Source organism: Suillus discolor (assembly GCF_016758755.1).
Source record: "Suillus discolor strain FC423 chromosome Unknown F5147scaffold_4, whole genome shotgun sequence".
NCBI lineage: Eukaryota > Fungi > Basidiomycota > Agaricomycetes > Boletales > Suillaceae > Suillus > Suillus discolor.
In genome coordinates, this window is record NW_024541251.1 from 780,200 (window position 1) to 804,532 (window position 24,333).

Sequence of the window (24,333 nt, forward strand, 5' to 3'; positions counted from 1 at the left end):
CGGAACTTCAATTTTAAACTGACAATCGTTATTACTTACCAAAATACCAAAAAATAGCGTCAAACACATCATTGTTCACAAGATATACTTCAACTTGGTCAAAACCTGGCACTACTCAAATCCAACGTTTTCGATGGCCGGCGCGACTGCTGTAGACTTAGTCTTAAGGCGAATCATTCAAAGTGCTCAAGAAACCCAACGCCTATGCATAGCCTACCCGACATCGCTGGGCTCACCCGCATATCAATCTTCTCCACGCCAACCTCTTACCAGCATGTCCCTTCCTGACCCTCCCTCAATTAAACCTGCCCTCATAGCTGCAGGTGCATGTCCAGAAATCGCGCAAGCAATCGATCAAGCATATCAGAAGCGGGCAACTGACTTGCGAAACGTCTGTCACTCGGCTGTAACGCTTATATACTCAACCAAGTACCCTTCGAATGTTCGCCATAGCCCAAATCAAAAAGTCCTGTCCGTATTTACCGAGCTATATCTCAGACAGCTCGTCACGTGGAGAGAAGAAGGTGTTGCCTCCTATCTTAAACACTCACCAACAGGCGATAAAACACAAACTTCAAGTTCAGCAAAATTTAATCATGTACGTCCAATTTGCTTCCTTCTGTTGCCCATCCTTGTGTAATGCCTTTGCAACAGGAATATGTTCCATTGCTCGAATACTTCTTCGCAGAGAACCCATTCCCAACTCATGCAGACAAGGCTTTTCTTGCAAAGAAATCAGCAATGACGTATCGTCAGATTCATGTTTGGGTACGCATATCTATCGGTACACATTGAGTCTTGATGTTCATCATCCCAAGTTTCAAAACAAGCGCAATAGAATGAAGAAAGAGGGCAAAGTTTTAAGGAAGAAAGCAGTAGCCGAGGGTGCCACTCTTCCTTTGGATAACTTGTACCAGCGTATGGAGAAATTTATTGTACCGGAAGAAAAGAAGGCGCTCCCGTCGCCTCCCAGTCCTCCACATTCTCCTACCAAGCGAGGAGACGAGATAGTGCGTGTAGTATCCCCCCTTTCATCTTTGTTTTATTTACAAGGTCTCATAGATGGCTGTCGCAGACAACCTATGCAATCCACTCGAACCCATGGCACCTTTGCACGCATTTCCATCGTCTTCATGCTCGTATGATCCTTTTCCATCGAGGAATGGTGTGACCAATTTTGGTGCGCCAAAATGGTTCCGATGCCCAATGACCACAGTTGTCAGACGTCCTACATTTGACATTGATAGGCTCGTAGATCGTTTCTCGAGGATAAACATACTGGATGATTCTGGTTCGCGTTCATGCGGTAGCGCCGATTCATTTGCAGCTGTGGCTGCCATCACGGTTATGCCCTTCCCTGCGCCTCTGCCTGCCCTCATTCGGAGGCCACCTACGCATATCGCACCCGTCCGTACCCCCCTACATTCCGTTCCTGCAACTGCAGCTCGCCGCCATGTCTTCAACACCTCCAGTCCTCAGTCAAGGCCTATCACATTGGTGCCAACTTCTGAGACTCCAAAAGGGCAGAAGGTTCGCCGAAAAATGGCACCATTGCCAAAACGCATCCCTCGCGGGAGCCCAGTTTCTCACCGGGGTGTCACGCCAGCTGTTTCAGAGGCGTCTGTCGCCTCACCTTCGCCATCATCCCCCTGGTGTTCGTCTTCATTCGGGTCTGAGAGTTCTTCACAGGGCCGCCTATTCTCAAGTGCGAGCTCCATATCGAGCAGTTCTTCCAGCGTCATGACACCAGCTCCATTCCCCTCACCTTCGATACAGCTTACGTCTCCTGCAACCTCCTTGTACAATTTCTCCTCAAACATGACTGATCTATTCGGTGATGCTTTGGAAAACGTTACCTCACCGGCGGAGGGACTTCAGCTTGACTTCAATCCTAGTATATTCGGGAATGAGCACATCCTGAAGTCGCCGGCGTTCGACTTCTCCTTCGGTGCGGCCCCAGCAGCGAATCCTGTTCACGCACCACCATGAGCCACCCTGTGGTGGGAGTCCACGGACTTCGGTTCAGCATGCTCCAGATCGAGCTTGCTTTCTACCTTGGCACGCCAGGCCTCACTGCTGTGGAACATCTAGTGGTGACGAAAGGCTACGGCAACGTCCCATTGCATCCCTTCATCTAATACCCTGAAGCGGATCTCATGCACCATGCATGTCCTATGTCTATGATAGTACATCTTGACCTGTGCTGTATTCTATTGCTGTCTAATCGTTGCTCTTGTTTTTAAGTGTTTTCCCCTTTGCACAATATCTTTGCTTTTGCTCATTCGATGTTACATAGTCATTGTTGTACTGATCTTTGTACCTGCCGTTGTATGCTGTAAACAATTGCAACTGAATGCTGGACGTATCTTAGACGTGGTCTCACTGGGCAGAACGAAATCGATCACAATTCTGGAACGTCAGTAACAACCTTGTGTTCTTTAAATTGGGTATTTGTCCAGAATTTACAAAACTTCACAGATGAGCACTACTAGGTTTTACACGTAGGCGGACACCGTACCCAAGATACAAAATTTCTCGAAGTCTTTCCCCTCGATACCTTTAGAGGAAGTTGCTTGCCTAGAGGACAGAGTCAGACGTCATGAAAAATTCAATCATGAAATGATGCACCATGCCCATCACTCCGCTCAAACCTCCACTGCTGGAGCCACCGATAAAGTTGCTCATCTGCTTCTTCATCAAAAGCTGCATGGCGTAAGTAGCAGCGCTGTTCATGGCGCTTTGTTTAGCCTCGCTAGATCCGCCACCAGACTGTTCGAAGAGCGAAGAGGCATGCTGCATGGCCATGCCAACCAGCTTGCTCTGCATATCACCTCCACCGCTGCTTCCGTGACTTCCGCCGCTCACCATGTCCGTGAACACCTGCAAAATTTACGGGTATTTGTGATCTTGATCTTGATCATGGCTTACTTTGAAGGCTGCAGCTCCACCCATTGCATCGGGTGCCATGCCTTGTGGACCCTGTCCCCCAGAGCTGAATGCCTGGTCGTGAGCATTTTTGAGGTTTTGAATGCCATCCTCGTCGATGTCACCTTGTTGCTGGACAGTCTGATTCGCAGTGATTAAGAAGGGTCTAAATACGTTCAACGGGGAACGACAAACCCTGTGCGCATGAGACAATGCCTGGTCCATGAACCCGTGGTTGCCAGAGTCGACATGCTGTCTCACATCGTCCGAGTTGACTGCCATCTGCTTGTGAGCACGACAGGGGTGATCACCAAGTAGATGACATACACGAAGGCCTGTAAGACTGGGGAGGTCGGTTGTCGGGAGAGTTGAACTCTTGGCCTCCAGTCTTGTGTACGTTGGCTGTCCGATCGCTGCGTTTGAATATTCCTGCGATACGAACGGTGGATTGTCTACTTACTCTGGCTCTGAGACTCGGAGTAGGCTTCGTAACCTTGCTTTGCGAGATTCATGAAAGAGTCCTATGTGCAGATCGTATCAATTTATGACCACAGTTTGTACTACGCAAAGCAACTTACCATGATGATGGGAGGTTGTTGGGAGGTTGATTGTAGGTAGATATATGAGACTCAGAGACACCGCATCAGTCCATCGTTATCACCCGGTGCCGCAGTTAGCCGGTTCTAATCTAATCTCAGCCATTTTGGTTCCTTCCAATCAGAATCGTTCCGATGGGACATAGTCCATCGTGACCCTGAGCTTTTTGACGCTTGTCTTGAAGGGGTTGGTACCGGTACTGGTGCTAGTCTTCAAACGACAACTCGAACGTTCCCTGTCAGTGTCAGCTGCCTACTACTAGTTCAGTGTGGTTCAACCGAGACCGTGACTAAAATTTCTTACGTTCAGACCAGGGTGAGTATCATTGCATACTAGCCTATTTTGCTGTCACTACTTCACACTTGAAGGTTGCTTTCAATGATTGGCTACAAGCGCGACATCCAAGAGCGAGCTAGAGGAAGTCTTCGAGACTATGCAACAATGTCACATCTATGGCTACACAACTTCTCGGTATCATAACATTCTATGCGACAGTTGACTCCAGCTCTCTCTCATCTGCACCAGTAGTGGTTATCGTAGATGCGTATTGAGTGCCCGCAACTAAGGGCGTCCCGGTAGTTGCGCACGTGTTTGATGGAGGAGTAACCGCACCAGAAGGCGAGGTACTAGAGTGCATCCCGAGGTAACCTTCCGCTGTCTCGCGTGCTTTTTCGACCTGTGGTTGCAAAGTGGATCGTGCAACGTCAATGTGCGGTTGAGCGGCGGCTTGTGCGGATGCAAAGTACTTCTGAGCGGTTCCAACAGCAGACGATGTCGACGCCGATGTCTGCAATGATGATGATGTGGCGTCTCCTCCTGGCTTGTCCGAAGTGGCTTGCGGGTCTGTGCTACCGTGAAGATAGTCCTGCAAAACATATAGGCGTTCAGGTTCAAAGACAATGTGAACCGTTTTCTCACCTGGGCAGAAGTGGCAATACTCTCCACCACTGTCTTTGCCTGGTCTAAATAACTTGCGCTGGTATTCTTGGCCATATGGAGATCCCTCTGCCCTTCGGAGGCTGCGGCGTTCGTCTTCTGAGCCACTTCACTTTTTAAGACATCAAATGCAATACTAGTGTCTCTCTCTCCCGTCAGTTCAGGCCCCATTCCCTACAGGTTGCAATGCGTAAGTGAGTTTTCGCCTGGATGGATGAACGCAGCTTACTTGCGCAGCTTGAGCTGCTTCGGTTGCTGCTTGTTGAAGGTGCTCCGCGTTCTCTTCCACTTCGTGTGCAACATGGGCGTTTGGTGCTTCAGCTTGCGCATGAGCGGCTGTTGTCTCACGCTGAGCTCTCCTAGGAACCAAAGGTCAACATCACATGGACTCTATGCCAAAAGATTGCTCACTCGGTACCCTGAGCCTCCTCGACATTAAAATTAGAACCTTTGTTGACTGTGTTCGACATGGTTGTTCGGTGTAATAAGTTGATAGACTGTCGCGTTTAGTCTGGTCTTATACAACTACACCTCTATGATGTCATGGCTTGCCTACGGCGGTCACATGTCAATTGTATGACGTCGGGCCCGGATACAATGTGGATCGCACGGGCACTTCCAGATGCGACTTTTGAGCTTGGAGAGTTCCTTTGCTGACAAGACGCGGATGCTTTCTATATACACTCTTTGTTTGTCCTTGCAATGTACGTTCTGATCGCTACCACCGTTCTCATTGATGATAGAATAGGGCTAGTTTCATCGTCATTGTACCTAAGCCAATTGGCGTAAAACATCGGTAAAGGACCGTACGGAGCGGTATTGTAGTGACTCTCAGTCAAAAATTCCGTCACATCGCCAAGACAAGCTGTCCAACCATGACTTCGAAAGCTATTTATATATATGCAGATATTAAGATCACGACTCCACGAACCTCGCATCCAGAATATTTGACCATCCAGTTGCACTTTTCTTTGGAGGCTTATGGCTGTATACAACTTTCGCCCCCATCGCCACTCGGATCGGCTACAAAAGGCATGCGAGGCGACTATGGGGCGTTGCTGCGATATTACTTGTCCAGCAAGCGCATTTCTTTCGGAGTGTAGGTGTCTAGTAAATCAGTATAATGTTTTGCAGGGCGCCTACCATGGAGACTATATGGACACATGCACCCCATGATGAAATCCTGTTTGTGGACCTCGCAGAACAATCAATCATACGCAAGTAACATCATAGAACCGTCGAGTCCTTTGGTCAATGACTTGACAAAATTCATGACGACACAACAGGTCACATCCCATTGTCTGCGAGCTCGCGATCTGACAATACGAGTGACACAGGTAGACACCAGCTTGATTAGTTCAAACGAGGTCGGAAGTGCCAGCGGACCGTGTTGATGGCTATTAAGTTTTTCCAGACCTGTAAGTAGTCTTTAGATAGACTTGCTTTCAATGATGGCTTCACCTTCCGAATCCCCAACCCAGAGACCGTCTTTGTTCCAAATCTCGATCACACATCATGATGAAAATACGGCGGAAAGCAATGGCAGAACCAAAGTCAAGGACGTGAAGTCTACAAAGTTCGAACGAGCACGATTCTAAGCCTAATGGTTACTTCGGACGCAACTTCAACTTGCTTTTGCGTTTCTGCAATCAGCTATAATGTAAATTTCTCTAGGTTTGCACGGGAGGGTTTTCCTGATGTCTGCAGTGATGGACAGGATTCAACGCACTTGCGTTTCGAATTACAGTGCTGCTTAAGACTCGGACTCATCATTCCGATACAAACACGGGTGAACAAATATAGATTCAGCAATTGACGACAAAACTCCGGGTATTCGCCACCGATATTTTGGTACCATAGACGATCTGCAAGACTATCTGGGGTATGCTTTATCACAGCTAAACGTGCGAGCAGAACTATTGTTCTTCCCTATTCTACGTTCAGTACGTGTTCTGATGAAGAGTTTCATCGCAGACATACTCAGACCCGTCACAACAGTACTCAGTCGACAAGGAACCGTCCACTGGCAAGTTGCAGGCTCTGCTCCGTATAATATTAGATCCCGGGCACGGGAGCCCCCCACACGGCTCCCAAATGCATCCGCGTGCACTAAGAGGACCAAGAGCAGTAAATGCTAAAAGAATGATCGCTAAGAAATTCATCTAGACCTTCAGTGTCATCAGTGGGATCTACAGGTTGGTGAGGTGAGCTTTACGGTCGAAGAGTGCGAGATCTTTAAGCTGGGTGTGGGGTTTTCTTTTGTTGGTTGTTGGTTAGTTCTGTGCTCACTCACATTAATATAGCTGCTGCTAGTTAAAATATTGATCCGCACAGCAATCATGCCTCGTGGTCTTCCTCAGGCAGATCACATCATGAGCATGCGAGGTCCGAAAGACTCAGACTTCCACAAGGGTTGAGGCTAAATCAAGAGCCACCGAGTGTCTGTAAGTGCCAGACTTCAAGAGTGTTGCACATTTCATTAACGATGATCAGCGGAGCTTATTTGTCGCAATTATGCTGCAACCGGCAGAACTGGTATCCGGACGATACACTTTTGCGTTTCTGCAATCAGCTATAATGTAAATTTTTCTAGGTTTACACGGGAGGGTTTTCCTGATGTCTGCAGAATTCAACGCACTTGCGTTGACGTTGACGTGCTTTCTCAGTTATCATCACTTGCGTTTCGAATCACAGTACTGTTTAAGACTCGGACTCATCATTCCGGTACAAGCACGGGTGAACGAATATAGATTCAGCAATTGACGACAAAATTCGGGGCGTTCAGCCACCGATATTTTGGTACCATAAGCTATCTGCAAGACTATCTGGGGTATGCTTTATCACAGCTAAGCGTGTGAGCAGAACTATTGAAGTGCTTCCCTATTTTACGCTCAGTACGTGTTTTGATGAAGAGTCTCACCACTGACATACCCAGACCCCTCATTTGCGTCATTAACTGCAACAGTACTGAGTCGCCGGGGAACCGTTCAAGTCGCAACTTTTGCTCGTTACGACACTAGATCCTGGGCACGGGAGCCCCCCACACGACTCCCAAGTGCATCCGCGTGCACTAAGAGGACCAAGAGCAGTAAATGCCACAAGAATGATCGCTAAGAAATTCATCTAGACCTTCAGTGTCATCAGTGGGATCTACAGGTTGGCGAGGTGAGCCTTACAGTCGAAGAGCGCGAGATCTTTAAACTGAGTGTGGGTTTTTCTTTTGTGGGTTGTTGGTTAGTTCTGCGCTCATGCATATTATAGCTGTTGCTAATTGAAATATCGATCCGCAAGTTCGAAAACAGCAACCATCCCTCATGGTCTTCCTCAGTCATGAGCATGCGAGGTTCGAAATACAACTTGAAGGACTCGGACTTACACAAGGGTTGAGGCTAAATCAAGAGCCACCGAGTGCCTGTAAGTGCCAGACTTGAGTGTTGTGGGCAGAACTATTTTGAAGTATTTCTGCCAGCAAAAATGGCGCCCCGACGTAATTCAAGGAGATGAGGCATACCCAACTTATTTCATTAACGACGATCAGTGGAGCTTATTTGTCGCAGTTCTGCCGCAACCGGCAGAACTGACATCCGGACGATACCAATGGTCGGGTGTCCTCCTCCAACATTTTACTTTAGGGACATCGAGCGGTTTCCATGAAGTTATAAGATCTATATGACATCTCTGCATGCCCAGGTACCCTAGAGTTCTGCCACCCTTCGCATGAGTTCTACCGTGGACCAAGCACAACCCGGGCCAGACTGGTGGGCAAAACTCCCGAGTGTACTAGGCCCTCCCCCGCTGACTTGAACGCGGCCGTCAGGGATCTTACACTGCTCCCGCAATTCTGCATGTCTTGGACTTCTGCCACATTTTGGCTAGAAGGTTCTGCCGTCTGCCTGGCAGTGCCAATTCCACATGGCAGAACGGCAGAGTCCTAACCACAACACTAGTTGCGGATGAACACAACATGGTATGGATATCCATTATAATGAAAGAGAAATCAAGTTCGTTGCGAGAATGGTTGCGGGTATATACATGCAGATGCACTTCACGTAATCGTACAGGAGAAAAACAAAAAAAGAGATTCTGTAATCAGGAACATGAAAAGAGAAGCTGATAAGGAAATACGTAAAACTCGTTAAATCCGACGTGTGGGCTCCTCTCGTGAGCTGAGCTTCAAGAATCGAGCAAGCACATCTTCCGAGCCACGTTTGAAGAGTTCCACTCCTCGAGCAGGATCCCAGACACGAGATGCTCGAGAGGGAGTACCAGGAGACTTTTCTGCTGGTGATGCTGGACCTAGAGACGATGAAGTTGGTGATTGACTGGAAAATAGTTGAGAAGGGGACGACAGTGGACTCGGAGTCGTACTCCTATCTGCTCTCGGCGTTGTTCCGCCAGACTGTCCCGGTATCTGCGAAGGTAAAAGGGTCTCCCGAGAACTCATCATCACTGGAGAAACGGAAGATCGCGGTGTTGATACCCGCGAAACAGCAGGGGACAACAAGCCGCTTGGTTCAGCACCCGCGGCAACATTCATCACAGGTGGCAACACCCTGAGACTTGATGAAGGGTGCCAGTGCTTCTTCATAGATCCGCTGTGCGTGCGCGCTTTCAGCGGCCGCTTTACAGCGATATCCTCCTCCGAAGAAACCTGCACACTTTGGGTGCACATTTCCTTCGCGTCCGTCTGCACTCCAAATGATCGGTATTTCTGTTTTGTGGTTGCGATGCTAGAACTGCGAGATCGTACCTCTGTTACTGTTCGCTTGCCTTCGTCCTCATCCGAGTCCATCTCATCATCACCATCGTGACTGCTAGCTTCTGACTTTTCCTCCCAGGGTTTCTTTGGGTTTTCGAATGCGGTTGCTAAGGGAGTGTGCCCTGGAGGGCGCGCAAGCTTCGAAGCAAACTTGTGGATACCAGGAACGCCATCCCACATGTTTCCAGATGTCAATGATGGGAAACCTGCTAATGGCGAAGGCATTGGCTGGTGTGCTCCAAACTCCCGGCTCAACTTGCGCTCAGGAGTGGATGGAAACGAGAGGCGAGACGGGGACTGAAAAAACATTGACCCTTGTGGGCGGGGCTCGCCCTCTGGGAATACACGTGTAGGAGTAACACGAGGGCGCTCCTCCCAAGGGAAGACACGCTTGACCTTGGTAAGGTCGGGGGTAGGTGGCGCAACGCCACCCTCGGTGGCAGGCCCAGTGACATTGCGGTAGTGCCCTAGCTGGAGTAGCATCTGAGGAATCTCAGGTACAGGTGGTGGGCTGAAGAGTGTTTGGGGCGATGGGTCTCCTTGGACCAGGCTAACTTCCGTACTTGTTGCATCTGTCTCAGAGGACATGCTCGAGGAAGACCTTGATGATGACCCGGGATCTTTGTTTCTACAGGGAGACTCATCCCAGATATTCGGGAAATAGGTGTCTCTTGGGATTGCGGAAGGAGTGGTTAAGGTCTTTGGTGGCGCTTCGATCGTAGCATCCCATGAGAGAAGGGGCGGAGAAGTAGGGTGCGATCGCTCGATCCTTCGTTCTTGCAACGAAAGGGGCGACTTTGGTTGATTTAAGCGCACGGCTGACTTGGAGGACGAGGTGACAAAGTGGAGAGGTGTCGGGGGGAGAGATAATAGGCGCGATTGTGGCGCAGGAGGCACTTCATCGACATTTGGAGTTGGCAACGTAGTCCATCTTACAGGTGAACCCAATGATAGTGAACCTATTTGTTGAACAGGCGTTGTGGGTTCGGCGACTGCCTCGCTGAGATTTGGATCAGGAGGCTCAGGGGCAGTCTGGTGAAGATCATGATCCTCAGGCTTTGCGGGGCGTGGTCTCATAAGATCCAAACGCCCCTCAAGGGGCATGCTCTTGTACTCGCCCTCTCCTTTCAATCGATCACCAGACCGGAAGCCCATTATACCCATGCCCTGAAGGGCCAAACGGCGTAAGACATCGAGGCCAAGTGGACCTCCACTTGGTGCTCCCGTAGTCTCTACCGCCGCAGGGGAATTCCCCTCACCATCCCATGCAGACACGTATTTGCTGACAGGAACACCGAGATCCGGTGAGATGGGTTTTGATCGAAAGTGCTTGTCATAAACACTGTACCACCGATCGACGAGCGAACCATAGTCGTAGGCTTGTTGAGGTTGATTTACTGGCTCTGACATTGTAGACTGTTGTTCCATCTGAGATGATGGTACGTGGGTGGAGGATCCTGGGGCACGATAAGGAATGGAGTGCCAAGGCTTATTAGGTCCGATGAAATGCACCACTGATATCTGGGAACCGAACCGTTCATATGCAGGGGCATACCTGATTCGTAATAAATATGTCATTAACCACACGAGGGAAGGGAGATACGATATTACTGACGTATAAGCAGCAGTAGGAGTCGTGTTGTAAGTGAAGCTAAGCCTATTCCAGTTACCTCCCCTCCACTCATTCAAAATACCTTGATCTCCGCCGTCCCAGCTTCCATTTGTTTTCAGAAGCTCTTGAAGCTCCGCGAACTTATCTTCACTAGGAGAGAGCACCATCACACCCGAGTTGAATATATCGGGCCATCCTACGTCAGGTGCCGCAGAGAACTCGTGATCAAGGTGGAATAGGTGGGATAGGGGGCGCAATGGGAGAACATCCGCATCAAGGAATATCACCTTGGAGTACTGCGCGAGGCGGAATACGTGTAGTTTTGTCAGGACGGTATCAAGGTCAGGGCGTCCTGCAATTAAATGAACATGATATTAGCCTAGCTATTCCCACTGTATGCGGGTGGCTGATGGAGAAGCTTGGACACGATGCATTCATACCCCACATCTGGGGCACAATGTGCACAATGCAGAAACTGGCCTGGGAACCGTTACGGATATTCCGACAGAGAAGTTTTTCGTGCCCTCAGCTGATACCATTCAGACGCAACCCAGTCAGCGCAGCAACGACTCACCCAGTAAATTTAGTCCAGTAGGATCGGATTGGCCTATCACCTCAACACCAATGACAATATCGTATGTCCTTCTGAGTAGCTTGATTGTAGTTATATCAAGGGTTTCTGGTGTGACCATGCACACTGTGTCGTACTTGACCTCACGAGGTTCACTTTGGTGCACATCCTTTAAGGCACCCGAAATGGCGAGTGCACCTGGGAGATAGGAATCTGAAGTTACGAGAGTCACGAAAGCAAAATGAATGGACATGGCGAGGACAAGAAATGCCTTAAACGCGTCCGCAAGGACACGTCAGACGTATAACTTAGTGGAACTAGGTGAAAGAAATAAAAAATATCAACAGAGCTTATCGTAGGAGTGAAGGTTGCTCCAAACATGTTGACGAAGTTCGCAAGGTAAATTATTTATAAAAATAAATAACACACGTCATATCCTCACTCTCTCCATCCAGCACAGGGTTCGCCTAAACTTGAGTTCTAGCCCAACCCCGTTCACAAAACGAAGAAATGAGGTTTCTAAACCGAAAGTACTATGTAGCGCATGCACGATACACTGAATAGTGACAAAAATAAGCTGCGTGAGAGTTTATTCGTCTCGGTTCTTGTGCATAAGACCTTGGCGCTCCTCATCTGCGCCATCTTCTTTATCACCAGATGCTCTACGCTCCCCACCACGCCGCTTCTTTGTGGCCGTCTCACCTTCATCGTCGCTTCCTATATCCTCATCGCCGATCTCAAACACGACGTGATCCTCTGCAAGCGCTTCAGGTTCTCGCCGTGAGTTCACGAGTGTGATCTCATCATCCTCTCGGGCAACCGTACGTTGTTGAAGTGTCTCGAGATCATAATCCTCAGCATCTTCATCTTCCTGTGCGATTTCGTCGGACATGGCAAGGCGGCGGTTGTTTTCTGATGGTCGCCAGAGGTACGCAATGCTCCAGAAGGCGAAAAAGTAGAGGAGGGCGAGGTAGCCGTCAAGGAGCCACCAACGGATTTTCCACGATTTCGCTGCGTAATCTACAAATCATATATATTCAGACGGATCAAAAATTGGTTCGCGGACAATGACACACCTTCAGCTAGTCTATCAGAGAATGACATCGAAGAGATAACGAAAAAGGCGGCGATGATAACCACCGTGCCAAGGAGGATATAATACAGGCGTTTGAACATCCTGAGCTTATATCTTTGCTTTCGCACACTGAGCTGCGTTATTGTACCTAAAACAGCTACATGAGAAAGCATGTAAGGTGAAAAAATTGGACATACCATTCAACGAAAACAGGATCCACATCAGGAACGCACTCAACGTAAATGCCAGTGGTATGACGAACATCAACAGTATCAATGCTGACGTCGACTCGAGTTCCAGTTCAACTATACCAACGGCGTACAGTACTGATGACAACGGTCATTACACCTCTGATATCATGAAGAACTGAGCTTACCTCCGAAAACAAAGTGCAGCCCTGCAAGGATCTGACACTTGAGCATTGTGCGCCCCAGAGATTCGCGGACGACGCTGAGCCCCAGTGATACAACAAGGAGCATAAAGAAGGAAAGGGCGTTGCGCCCCGCGTCCAGAATGGCAACTGCATAGGGTGAGCGACTGATTGACTATTCCATTGATTGTTCATACCAACAAAAAGGAAGACGATTGACGCCGCGGTCTTCCCATGTGCGTTGAGGTATCGGTAGTATACTAGGCATGGTCAGTACTGAGGTGAGGTCATGAAAAAATGTCCTACCCCAGTTTGCAACCATTTCGATGACAAGGAACGCAACCAAGCTCGAGAGATAGTACTGAGATAAACATTAGAACACCCAAGGTGTATAGAACATGACGAACCTGAATGGGTAATAGTTCTGTAACATGTTTATAACAGAGCCATGCCCACGCAGAGCCTGCGATGACATATACAAGGAACATGGCGAGGTAAAACTGAGTGTTGTGATGAGAGAGATGACAGCAGACCACGTTTTCGGCTCACATTAACTTTGGGATAGTCGGTCGCAGGAAGTTGTCCATCAAAAGTATTGCGGAAAAGAACGACGCCATTGTATGTAGGATGAGACGGGACATCCGTAGGTGCCTGACGGGCAGTGGGATTCAATACCGTCACGGGCACGATAGCTGCGGCAGAGATAAGTCGGGAGAGACAAGACGATATAACTTGGACTTGCCTGCGCAATAATATCCTGTCTTGCGAACTTGATACTGTATAGGTTGTGAATATGCAACGGTCCCGTACGGGCTCGGGTTTAGGAGGTCACTCGATTGTCGAAGACTGTGGTGAAGGTCTCGTGATCTCCATGGTGAAGTGTAATTATCGGCAGGCGGAGTGGGGTTACCCTCTGAGCTTTCCCACAACCCTGATGAATCTGAGGATGCGCCGCTGGTCTGGTTAAGGGCAACGCTAGCAGTCCAAAAAGTAGTTTGATTTGCGGTGGTCCCGTCATCAGATGAGAATATGAATTTCCCAACATTATCATATGCACAGAGGCCAACTCTGACTGCGTCTGTTGTGCATACGTAGGTCTTCTGCTGGGGGTATAATGGCTGAGTTCGGCAACAAATCATGTTGTAAGGGGTTACTCACGGGTAGGGAGTCATCTGTCGTGGAGGTAGTGACACCAAGATACTTGACATCCTTCCATTCATATATAACCATTGCTACCTGTCCCTGTGAAGAACTTTCATCAAACGTGACTACGACACGTCGTGTAAGTATCTGGCGAGCATATGTAGTGCACGTGCTGCGCACCGTTGATGAAAGTCGACTGGCTTGCCCACATGCCCGAACATACTTGGCGAGAATAGTCCGCGTCTGAGAACTCGAGCTCATATCCAGTTGCAAGGGAGCAAGCAAACAGAACACCGAGCGCGATCGCCTGCAGCTTCGAATTTTGGCGCATCCAGAAAGCGTTTGTTGTGGCTTGTTTCTCATAGGCTTCTCGTCTTAAGTTAGAGTCGACTTTGTCCACAGTTACTGCGCTCAGCTTCAAGTAATTAACCGGGAAGCACTGCTCCACAGCATTAGCGGCGAACCAAAAAATTAATAGTCGTTCACCGCTGATCCCAGTATGCTCGGCGACGAAGAGGACGTTTTTGACAGTGTCACTTGGGAGTCCCCTTCAGCACCCTATCACGCCGATCACACCGTCCAACCATCTGGCCCAGGCTTCAAGCAGAGTACAGCAGGGACAGAGGATGAACGGGGTCCACACGATCCAAAGTGGGAGGGATATCTCATTGTCACTGTCAAAGATCCTGTAAAGGAGCTTGCAGAAACTAAAGATGCATACGTCTCCTACCTAGTCTCGGCGAAGGTGCGTTGAAATATAACTCGAGCTCTTGTGCATAATTTTGAAACATTTGCAGACCAATCTTCTAATCTTCTCTACTCCTAATCCTTCCTCTCGTCGACGATTCCAGGACTTTGTATTTCTGCGAGAGCACCTTGTGAAGGATTTCCCAGCATGCGTAGTACCTGCTCTTCCCGACAAGCACCGGTTAGGTATATATTACCGTCGTAATCTTAATGTTGTCTAACCATGCATAGAGTACCTGACGGGCGATCGCTTTAGCCCAGAGTTTATGGAGCGCCGCAGACTAGAGTATGTATGTGTGGCATGCAGACGCGTTCAATTTCTCATCTTTGACAGCCTGCACCGGTTTCTCGAACGGATATCCCGACATCCCACCCTACAACGTAGTACTCTCGTTCGTGCGTTCTTTGAGTCGACAGAATGGGTACGTCGATCAAGCGCAGTCCAAACACTCCAAACACCCCTAACACCTTCCAGCACGTTCATATGCATCAACATCTCGCACACCCTCCAGGGCCAGAACCCACACCAGGACTCATCGATAACATCTCAGACACCCTCCTAAACGCGTTTGCACGTGTACGCAAGCCCGATGAACGCTTTCTCGATATGCGCGAATCTGTCGATAAATTTGAGGATGGGCTTGTCGTTTGCGAGCGCCTCTGGAACCGCGTCCGTGGTCGTACAAACGGTGAGCCTACCTTGTAACAGCGTGAGGGAGTATCTGAGGCTGAACGAGGTGGCGGTCTTGCTCCCGGCGAAGATCTGACAGCGGATTATCACGATCTAGCCGTCGCCGTGCAGGGACTTGGTTTTCTGGAGTCGGGGATTACAGACCCATTGAGCCACTTCTCAAATACCTTGCTCGAATTTTCTGCATTGCTCAGACATAAGGCATGATGTTTTGATAGCATACGAGTTATATACTCACCCCTTCTTTCAGACTCAAACGACCACTGACCCTTTCCTCGTCCATCTTCATTCACTGCTAACCTACTCTCATGCAAACCGTGCAGTCCTGAAACTCCGTGACCAGAAGCAACTTGATTTTGAGGAATTATCGGATTACCTTTCTGGAGTAACACAAGAACGTGATCGACTGTCTGCCGTTATCTCAGGGCATGCAGGAAGTACCGGGCTGGGGCTGAGTGCATACCTAAAGGACAAAGTGGATTCTCTCAGGGGCGCTGACGATGATCGGAGCCGAGTTGAGAAGATGAGAAAGTTGGATGTCAAGATCAAAGAAGTGCGTGCACCTACTGCGATATTTAATTGTCCGTTTTTTCAACCTCGGAGTTAGCTGCAAGACGCTGTAACAACAGCGCACGAGACATCAGATGCATTCAGTGATGAGACACTGCGAGAGCAGACTATATTCCAATATACGAAGGAAGCAGAGATGAAAGAAATGCTGGGGAACCTTGCAGACGGTGAAATTGAATTTTATCAGTCGGTATGTCGTTCTTTCAATCAGTCTAATACCCGAATCTCATAATTTGGTCTAGGCAATGGAGGAGTGGGAGCGGATTATACCTATCATCCAACGTATACGGGTTGACGTTTAGTGTTCACCAACATGATCTAATGCTTTCATATTCCGTTTGCTGTTATCTCGCACATCATGCAAGGACTTCGTCCGCAATGTATTATTAGTAGTTTAAATTAGGTTATGATCAAGGATGTCAACTAGCTTCGGCGTTTCCTTGTCCTTCAATATCGTGGGCGGAATCATCTGGGTCCTTGGTGGGTTGGAGCTTTTCTTCGGATTCTTGAACTGCAAGAGAGATCTGTGATACTGTGAATGACAAACTTCGATCCTCATCAACGTAACCTGCGTACATTGATGATACCTGTGTCCACTGCCCGAAGGAGGTGCAACTGGGCTTCTTCAGATGCCCCAGAGGTTGTGTGCTGACGATCTGCGGGTACCCATGGTGGGGGTTCCTTTCGAAAGCTAAACTGTCCGTTATAAACATCTAACTAGGATCCTTACATCATCCTTGGAAGCTGAGGGCACTGTATTTTCCTTGAGTTCAAGGACTATTGCAAACGAGGCCTCATCTACCTCAGCTCAGGTGAGAAATCCATTGTGAGGGACGAAGAGATAAGCTCACCACCAGTGGGAAGTTCGAGAATCCCCAGTTGAGACTCGATCATGTTCAGTTTGATGAGAAAGGAGCGAAAATACTGGCCGAGTTGCGCGGAAGACATCGCATCCTGCACGCTAGGTAGACGTCATTGCTTGCCCACGCAAGTGAATGATGCGGCGGCGCACCTCGTATCTTTGTTATAGGACTCGACCTCGATCATGTTTTGGACTGAAAAGATGAAGCGCTCAAGGGCGACTTGGTTCCTGTCTTTGATGACGACTACCACCTTGTCCACATTACCCTGTTTTATCGCGAACTTCTTTGCAGTAAAGATGTGAAGCTAATGCTAAGAGCTCACAAGTACAAGTTCATCGGAAACAGCCTTGACAGTGCCGGATATATATTCATTCAACGCAGGATGGCGAGACTGGAAGACGGGCGTGTCGTACTTCTTCCGTCGCACAAATAAATCTGCTGGGTATATTTGTCTGACGTAGAGGATAGTATGGATGGCGACTTCGACTAAATATTGATCAGATGGTGGTGATGGGAGTTGTGTTTGAACCAACTCACTGAATTCAGTTATCCCCTTCACTGCTTCTGCACTCTATCTCTTCAGAGATTTCTAAGGAACGCAGAGGATATCACTCACGATTCCAGGTCAGAGGTGTCTCCGACATGGCCCAAGTATTAGATTTTGGTGATGTGTATCGGAGTTCGAAGCGTATATTGATTTAGTGTTTCCTTAGGACGAGTTCGTGCTTAACTTGAAGTTGCGGAATACAGGGGTCGGTGACCTGAGATATACGTAGTACGGTGTAACTGGCAGAATCGAGAAGTGCGTGTGCTAATCACGTGGTTCATGAAATCACGATTCACTCCTCGAGACGCGATGTATGCTGGAGATTAATTAAGTTACTAAGGTTCCATATCTTTCGGTACCTAATCGTACCAGCACCTGATTTAATTATTCCTTGCATGTTCTGTGTCCATCAAAGTAAATGCAAATCAGTCTTTCATGACTTGGACCTGTGTGATTCTACGGACATATGTTCTAATTTGATTTGTAGACTCATCTGTCTTGAACAGCCTTGCCAAGCAGCTAAGCCTCACAGGACAGAAACTAGATTCAGAACACACCGCAGGCTGACAAGTACTGTAGATGGATGTATTCTATGTTAACTAGTCTTAGCTAAGTGGGTACAACAACCGAATCAAAATCTGTTGATCTTGGACTCTACACACTAGTCACTGCGCAGGTTTGAAACTTGCTAAAAGTTCAGTTTTTTTTCTGAATTGCCGGGTTTGACACCTGCTGTTGTGAATTCTTTTCATACAGATGCCTCATCCCACAAAATCTCCTCTACTCAGTGATGACAGCTCATAAACATCCCTTGTCCAAACAACAATCAATGTAAAGACTATAGTGTCTCTCGTGATACATGAGCCAACTAATCATGTTCCATCCCTGACACGACCAGTGGAGACAGTATACAGACGAGCTGCGATGTTCATGCTTTGCAGTTCCTGGCGACCGTGAAGTTAGCAGAATTCTACCATCAATTGAGGGTGAACGCGAACCTGGAATAATAGTTTGGCAGCATAAGGAATATACAACTGTGAACACGCCGTCTTGTTTTTGCATGCACGGCACTCGAAGCTTTGCTTTTTCTATTTCACGGATATTAATAGGTGATGTCATCGGTCATGAAATATGAAGGTACTCACGAGGTTGGCGATTGCAGTGAGTCCGCAGCTGAAGATTCAAAGTGAGTCCACGAAACAAGGCCACATGAACCAAACTTACATGTCGCAAACATGCAAACGGTAGGCATCACTAGCCTCAAACAAACGCTCCTTCAGGAAACCAGCAACACCATGCGAAATCATACAATCACGTTCCATCTCTCCGAAACGAAGACCGCCATCACGACTACGACCTTCCACAGGCTGGCGCGTCAAGATCTGCACGGGACCTCTCGCGCGCGAATGTATTTTGTCGTCCACCATATGTTTGAGACGCTGATAGTACGTGGGGCCGAGATAAACCTGCGCTTGGAGCTTCTTGCCTGTGTGACCATGGTACATGACCTCAAGACCTCGGGACTGGTAGCCCTTCTGGCGTAGGAAGGTCGATACGGACTCGACCGTGAGATCGGTGAAGGGAGTTGCGTCACCCTCGTTACCGATCAACGTTGCCACCTTGGAGAGTAGACACTCAACCAAGTGACCGATGGTCATACGTGAGGGGATGGCATGAGGATTGATAACAATGTCAGGGACAATTCCCTCGGCAGTGAAGGGCATGTCTTCCTGTCGGTAAGTGATACCAATAGTTCCCTTCTGACCGTGACGAGACGCAAACTTGTCGCCAATTTGGGGAATACGCGTCGACCGAACACGAACTTTGACGAACTTCTGGCCCTCCGAATTGGTCGTGATCAACACTTGATCAACGATACCATTTTCTGTGCTCTTCAGTGGAGTCGAGACATCTCGCCTCGTGTGTGTTCGAGTACGTTGCCCAAGTTCCTCGCTGTCAGGGGGAATGGGTGCAGTTTTCCCAATGATGATATCTTCTCCAGAGACACCAGTACCGGGAGCAATTAGACCATCGTCCTCGATTTTGTCGTACGTGCCGTGCTTCATCCGCAACGTAGTGTCACGAGTAGGTTTCTCGAACTCTTCCAGCTGCTGTACACCACTCTTCTTCTCCAGGTCCATGTAACTGCGGTAGTATATACTCCGGAAGAGACCTCGATCGATTGAACTCTGATTCATGATGACGGAATCTTCTTGGTTGTAGCCACTATAACAGAGAATAGCCACGATGGCATTTTGTCCAGCAGGAAGCTCTCTGAATTTCAGGTACTCCATGGAGCGCGTAGTGGCGAGAGGTTTCTGCGGGTAGTACAAGATATTGGCCATGGTGTCCATACGAACTAAGAAATTTGTGAGGTAGATGCCCATGGCTTGTTTACCCATAGCGGATTGATAGGTATTACGAGGAGACTACAAACGGTCAACTTTCATAGACAGAAAAAGCACACCACTCACCTGGTTGTGATCAGGGAAAGGAATGATACTGGCGCAGACACCCAGAATCATGCTTGGGTGAATCTCACAGTGAGTCCATGTATGCGCGCTGATCCCTGCCTTCAGCCGAGCAGCTGGGTCATAATCGCCGTCATTCTGGTGTGGATCGATACCCGCTGACTGCAACCTGGAGTTCTCGAGGTCCTCTGGAGTCATACAAATCATGACAGTCTCTTCTTCCTCCGCATCCAACAACTCAATGATTCCGTTCTTTACTAGCTGCTCCCACTTAAATTCCTCTCCGTCATCGTCGCGATAACCTTGGTTCAACCATTTGATATGCTTCTTTTGAAGGGCGAGTTGCTGGTTCTCGACAATGAACAGTGGTCGACAGACACGACCAGCGTCTGTGTATAACCGCAGCTCCCGCTCACGTATGTCGCGAACAACGGAGACTTCAGGACTGATGTCATCCTTCCTACGGAGTTTCTTGATCGTCTTCACGAGATTCGCGGGATCGCGATGCACACCCATCCAGACACCATTGACAAAGACCTTTGTACAAGGCGTCGACGAGTGCGCATTCTCCTCCAGTGATTCAAGACCCCACTCCTCCAAGAACTCAATAACGGGTGCGGAGTAAGAACCGACGGAGATACATGCCATAAGGGCGAGGTTCTTGACGAGACCACAGGCCTGCCCTTCTGGCGTTTCGGCAGGACAAACCATACCCCAGTGCGTGTTATGTAATTGACGAGGTTTAGCAATCTTGCCCTCGCGACCGAGAGGGGTGTTGGTCCGACGCAAGTGGGAGAGAGTAGATGCGTAAGTGTACCTATTCAACACCTGAGACACACCGGCCTTCGAAGACATAGCCTTCTTTTGGTCGCCCCAATTGCCGGTAGCGAGTGAATATTTGAGACCGTTGGTAATTGTTTGATGCTTGACAGCTAACGAGAGATTGAACTCCTTGTGCGTCTCCACACACTATAAAATAATAAGCATAGAGAAATGTGCAACTAGACAGAGTGAAGTACCTTCTGGAGATAACGGTAAACATCCCTCGTCAACTTCTTGAACAGCATGCGGAATAGACCAGCGAGCAGAGGACCAGCCAAATCAAGACGTTTCTTCCCGAAATGATCACGGTCATCCAGCTCTCTCCGTTCAAGAGCGGCGAGGAGTAGTCTGTGGATCATGTATCCGAAGAAGTAGGCCTTCTTTGACTCCGAGCCCTCCGACATGGAGACGTGAGGAAGCATCTCCTTCTGCAATATCTCCTGAGCGTAGCGAATACGCCGCTCCCGCGACAAACCAGTTGTGGTTCCACGATTTCCAATAAAATCTAGAGCAACCTCGCGGTCTTGTATGACAAAACCGTCATCAATACATGGCTTGAGCATTTCAAGCATCTGGGCGTCCTGCATGTCATAGCAAATGTGCTCCAGGATGTCTCGATCAGAGATGACGCCGAGAGCACGGAAAACCACCCAAATGGGAATGTCGACACGGATGTAAGGGATGGTTGCTTTCATGACATTACCCAGCTGTGAAAATAAGATGAATGGGGAACCCGAGATAGTATTGAGCTGTGCTTACCGATCGCTCCTGATTTCTGTGGAACATTTTGACCTGGAATTGACTAATAGTCTTACCACCTTTCTCTACAGCACTCCGAATCTCAGCCAAGAAATTTATCGGTGATGGCTGTGCCTTGGCAAAAACATAGACGTGGTTAGTCGCCATACGCTCCTGGGCGATGAGGACCTTCTCTGAGCCATTGATAATGAAGTAACCTCCTGAATCATACGGACACTCGTTCAAGTCGTACAAGTCCTGATCTTGCAAGTCTCGAAGTATGCAGAATGTCGAGCGAAGCATGATAGGGACCTGTACATCAGGCTAAGGTAAGAAGGCACCCTCCATTGGCATGTGACACACCTTGCCAATCCAGACCTTCGTGGTATCCTCAGGTGCCTCATGTCGCTCTGCTTCCCACAGAATCTCTCCAGGTGCCCCATCAGGGTCTTCGCGCCCGAGAAGAACTCTCTTCTTCATCTCAATGTACAATGGGGCTGAATACGTCAAGTTCCGCAAGCGGGCCTCCTGAGGAAACACTGGAACCACGGATCCATCTGCTTCTGTGACAGTTGGTCGCGACAGGTAAATCTGGCCAAATTTGATCTCGTAGCGTCGCGTCATATCTGTGTCATGGCCAGTGTGTTGATCGGCCTGGTCGAGGATAAGATCCGCATTCTCGTCCACGAGCTCTTGCATGGTGTTTTGTACAAACTCATCGAAGGAGTCCAATTGCTGTCTGACAAGACCTTTTTGCTCGAAAAAGCTAGAAATGACAGTCCAGCAATCTTCCTGCGTTATCTCTTCAAACTCTTCTTCATCTTCCTCCATGGCATAGTTTGGGTCGTCATAATTAATCGACGGCTGGGAGGGCTCAATTTCTAGAGAGTGCATATCAGTCAGGACAAGGATGTGAAGGAAAAGTGAAGATTACCTTGGCTCATGATTCCGACAGAGAAGCGAGAATGCAATCAGAGCTGTTGAGTTTAGGACACAAGTCCTAGTAATTGTAGCCAATGCTGAATCGGCTTTTGCGGTTTTTAAAATCACGGAGCTAAGATAACGAGCAAAAAGAGGGAAAACGATGAATTGGACGTCGAGGTCGGTGAGCAAGACGCGTTAGTGAGCTTTGTTGACTGATGTTGTTTACAAATACTCTGTAACTCTGACAAAAAACATGCCAGGACCGTGGATTGAACACGGGACCTCCAGAACTTCAGTCTGTTGCTCTCCCAGCTGAGCTACCCCGGCTTATGACGCCACTCGTTCATTGAACAACATAAGGTAAACAGAACAACGGTGTAATTACCTTCAAGTCTTTACCTTTACAAAATTATAAATAACTAGATATATCACCAAGAACCTCCTCCCCGTTATCTTCCAGAGCGGGTGTCTGACCTGGCTGTTTCTTTGGGATTGCTCCTTCATCCCCCTCAGGCTCAGCAAGTGTAAGCACAGGCGGCGGTCGTATCTCTGGAGTTGGGCCACTAAAGTCCTTTCCCGTCATTCGTGACAAGGTTTGCATATCTGGCCACAACGTAAGCTCATTTCCTAAGCAGTGGGTCAGTAGGACTTACCATATGGCTGACGGTTGTTCAAACAGTAATTGATTCTTGCCGAGTTCTTCTTGTCCTCAGCTTTGAACTTGTTCTTGCATGACTTGCGGTCACGACCAGGTAGCACATAAGATATTAATTCGTAGTTCTCGCCAAATTGCGATAACGCCTGCACGTGTACATAAGTAAATATCCTCTGCATGTACCTTATTACTTACCTCGTAGAATAACTCCGTCTCTTCAGCACTCCAGCGAGAACCCCGGAAACGCCTCCCATATGTCCCAGAATTCACAAATTTGGAGACGTCCGACTCCTCGACATGAGTGTAGTCTGCAGTCTCATCTCCAACATTTCTGTCAACAAACAGAGACTCTTCATCGATAATGGTTTCTCCATTGGGCCCGATACGGATTTGAACGTTATATCGACTGGTGGCGACATCTTGCGAATAGTCAAATCCGCTACCACTCGTATCTCCGACCGCATGCTGGTCACCGTTTATAGGTACAGCACTCGGTTCTGCGGATGTTGCAGCCTCATTTGTGACGGTGCTTTGATCAGGCGCAGAGCTGCTGTGTTCGGGTTGTGCAGTATCATCTTCATTTCGACCATACTTTCTCGCCTCCATAGAAACTCTCATTCGCGCTCTCTTTTCCCGATTGTTTTTTTTCCAGACCAAGTGGTTATCGACAATTTGAGCTGCTTTACTACTGACACGGCCCCATCCGGTATCTTCACATAATGTAGCCATAGTCACGACAGTCGGATCTAAATCTTCTCCAGGGTCTACGCTGGCATCGTAGGGCAAAGAAGGAGCACGAGTTTTGCGAGATTTCTTCGAACCTTCAGAAGATGCGCGAGATTGGGACCTACGTTTTCGGGAGCTGGATGCTTCTGAGTCTGGTTCCGCGGGCGTGGGGATGACTGAAACAGGATGTTCTTGGATGACAGGGAGTGCCGGCAGAGGCTGAGGAATCTGCACTTGATGATCTCGAGTAGTGGGAAGAGGTATTGGAGTATTTATAGGCATGACAGGTCTCTGAGGAGCATGCACAGTAGAGATAGGGAATCTGACAGGAACCACGATCGGCGGCGGCATGGAAGGAGATGAAACGGGGGGAGAAGGGGGCGTCACAGCTATTGCAGTTGGAGCATGTTGTTGTGACAAAGGCTGAATTGGAGGACGAGCTTCAGGGATTGAAGCCAATGGTTTCGGTGCGTTGGCCTCCGCGACGCGAGGTCGCGCTTTGGCGACCGGTCTGAAGACCGTACTTCCCTTTTCTATTACAAAACACAATGAACTTTCCGATGAGCATTAAGAAAGTACTTACGAACTCGC

General features: G+C 48.6%; 10 protein-coding genes and 1 non-coding gene across 11 annotated transcripts; 3 read left to right on the forward strand and 8 right to left on the reverse strand.

Moving 5' to 3' along the window:
- Window positions 1-81: 81 nt before the first annotated feature.
- F5147DRAFT_603993 (homeodomain protein 2) lies at window positions 82-2,364 on the forward strand. Its single transcript, XM_041432292.1, has 4 exons — window positions 82-598; window positions 655-768; window positions 819-1,010; window positions 1,063-2,364. Exons 1-4 carry the CDS (start codon window positions 134-136, stop codon window positions 1,987-1,989), a joined length of 1,698 nt encoding a protein of 565 aa, XP_041298559.1. The 5' UTR covers window positions 82-133; the 3' UTR covers window positions 1,990-2,364.
- Window positions 2,365-2,397: 33 nt separating this feature from the next.
- Window positions 2,398-3,551, reverse strand: F5147DRAFT_669563 (beta-flanking protein). Its single transcript, XM_041435482.1, has 7 exons — window positions 3,504-3,551; window positions 3,386-3,446; window positions 3,253-3,327; window positions 3,121-3,200; window positions 2,929-3,066; window positions 2,629-2,880; window positions 2,398-2,577 (listed from the first exon to the last, which is right to left on the reverse strand). Exons 1-7 carry the CDS (start codon window positions 3,504-3,506, stop codon window positions 2,560-2,562), a joined length of 627 nt encoding a protein of 208 aa, XP_041298560.1. The 5' UTR covers window positions 3,507-3,551; the 3' UTR covers window positions 2,398-2,559.
- A 44-nt stretch (window positions 3,552-3,595) lies between these two features.
- Window positions 3,596-4,884, reverse strand: F5147DRAFT_255699 (uncharacterized protein). The gene is made up of 5 exons (XM_041428865.1): window positions 4,877-4,884; window positions 4,688-4,817; window positions 4,441-4,632; window positions 3,826-4,387; window positions 3,596-3,774 (listed from the first exon to the last, which is right to left on the reverse strand). Exons 3-4 carry the CDS (start codon window positions 4,627-4,629, stop codon window positions 4,007-4,009), a joined length of 570 nt encoding a protein of 189 aa, XP_041298561.1. The 5' UTR covers window positions 4,630-4,632; window positions 4,688-4,817; window positions 4,877-4,884; the 3' UTR covers window positions 3,596-3,774; window positions 3,826-4,006.
- Window positions 4,885-5,371: 487 nt separating this feature from the next.
- Window positions 5,372-5,548, forward strand: F5147DRAFT_552200 (uncharacterized protein; the record flags this gene model as incomplete). The annotated part of the gene is made up of 1 exon (XM_041430424.1): window positions 5,372-5,548. A coding segment is annotated over one exon (177 nt), but the record flags the coding sequence as incomplete, so codon positions are not given.
- Window positions 5,549-8,412: 2,864 nt separating this feature from the next.
- F5147DRAFT_669596 (glycosyltransferase family 8 protein) lies at window positions 8,413-11,780 on the reverse strand. Its single transcript, XM_041435483.1, has 3 exons — window positions 11,404-11,780; window positions 10,833-11,181; window positions 8,413-10,772 (listed from the first exon to the last, which is right to left on the reverse strand). The coding sequence occupies exons 1-3, from the start codon at window positions 11,651-11,653 to the stop codon at window positions 8,594-8,596; spliced, it is 2,778 nt and encodes a 925-aa protein (XP_041298563.1). The 5' UTR covers window positions 11,654-11,780; the 3' UTR covers window positions 8,413-8,593.
- On the reverse strand, window positions 11,781-14,335 carry F5147DRAFT_669601 (lung seven transmembrane receptor-domain-containing protein). The gene is made up of 11 exons (XM_041435484.1): window positions 14,169-14,335; window positions 14,004-14,113; window positions 13,588-13,945; window positions 13,395-13,537; window positions 13,253-13,345; window positions 13,152-13,206; window positions 13,043-13,105; window positions 12,852-12,995; window positions 12,673-12,801; window positions 12,477-12,623; window positions 11,781-12,420 (listed from the first exon to the last, which is right to left on the reverse strand). Exons 1-11 carry the CDS (start codon window positions 14,317-14,319, stop codon window positions 11,990-11,992), a joined length of 1,824 nt encoding a protein of 607 aa, XP_041298564.1. The 5' UTR covers window positions 14,320-14,335; the 3' UTR covers window positions 11,781-11,989.
- A 25-nt stretch (window positions 14,336-14,360) lies between these two features.
- Window positions 14,361-16,362, forward strand: F5147DRAFT_669604 (uncharacterized protein). The gene is made up of 9 exons (XM_041435485.1): window positions 14,361-14,733; window positions 14,786-14,921; window positions 14,967-15,021; window positions 15,070-15,157; window positions 15,211-15,424; window positions 15,473-15,627; window positions 15,677-15,979; window positions 16,034-16,186; window positions 16,239-16,362. Exons 1-9 carry the CDS (start codon window positions 14,488-14,490, stop codon window positions 16,296-16,298), a joined length of 1,410 nt encoding a protein of 469 aa, XP_041298565.1. The 5' UTR covers window positions 14,361-14,487; the 3' UTR covers window positions 16,299-16,362.
- Window positions 16,363-17,717, reverse strand: F5147DRAFT_833172 (DNA-binding protein). The gene is made up of 8 exons (XM_041443844.1): window positions 17,476-17,717; window positions 17,397-17,423; window positions 17,182-17,345; window positions 17,009-17,124; window positions 16,848-16,957; window positions 16,727-16,794; window positions 16,573-16,677; window positions 16,363-16,520 (listed from the first exon to the last, which is right to left on the reverse strand). Exons 1-8 carry the CDS (start codon window positions 17,501-17,503, stop codon window positions 16,416-16,418), a joined length of 723 nt encoding a protein of 240 aa, XP_041298566.1. The 5' UTR covers window positions 17,504-17,717; the 3' UTR covers window positions 16,363-16,415.
- A 424-nt stretch (window positions 17,718-18,141) lies between these two features.
- F5147DRAFT_255860 (DNA-directed RNA polymerase II subunit RPB2) lies at window positions 18,142-22,551 on the reverse strand. The gene is made up of 9 exons (XM_041428866.1): window positions 22,372-22,551; window positions 21,801-22,310; window positions 21,459-21,749; window positions 20,897-21,406; window positions 19,881-20,846; window positions 18,631-19,835; window positions 18,552-18,579; window positions 18,405-18,494; window positions 18,142-18,350 (listed from the first exon to the last, which is right to left on the reverse strand). The coding sequence occupies exons 2-9, from the start codon at window positions 22,266-22,268 to the stop codon at window positions 18,279-18,281; spliced, it is 3,630 nt and encodes a 1,209-aa protein (XP_041298567.1). The 5' UTR covers window positions 22,269-22,310; window positions 22,372-22,551; the 3' UTR covers window positions 18,142-18,278.
- A 64-nt stretch (window positions 22,552-22,615) lies between these two features.
- On the reverse strand, window positions 22,616-22,688 carry F5147DRAFT_t17. The gene has a single exon. It is a non-coding gene; the product is annotated as a tRNA-Phe (tRNA).
- Window positions 22,689-22,770: 82 nt separating this feature from the next.
- Window positions 22,771-23,745, reverse strand: F5147DRAFT_566713 (uncharacterized protein; the record flags this gene model as incomplete). The annotated part of the gene is made up of 3 exons (XM_041430815.1): window positions 22,771-22,964; window positions 23,015-23,162; window positions 23,212-23,745. The coding sequence occupies 3 exons, from the start codon at window positions 23,743-23,745 to the stop codon at window positions 22,771-22,773; spliced, it is 876 nt and encodes a 291-aa protein (XP_041298568.1).
- Between the last annotated feature and the right edge of the window lie 588 nt (window positions 23,746-24,333).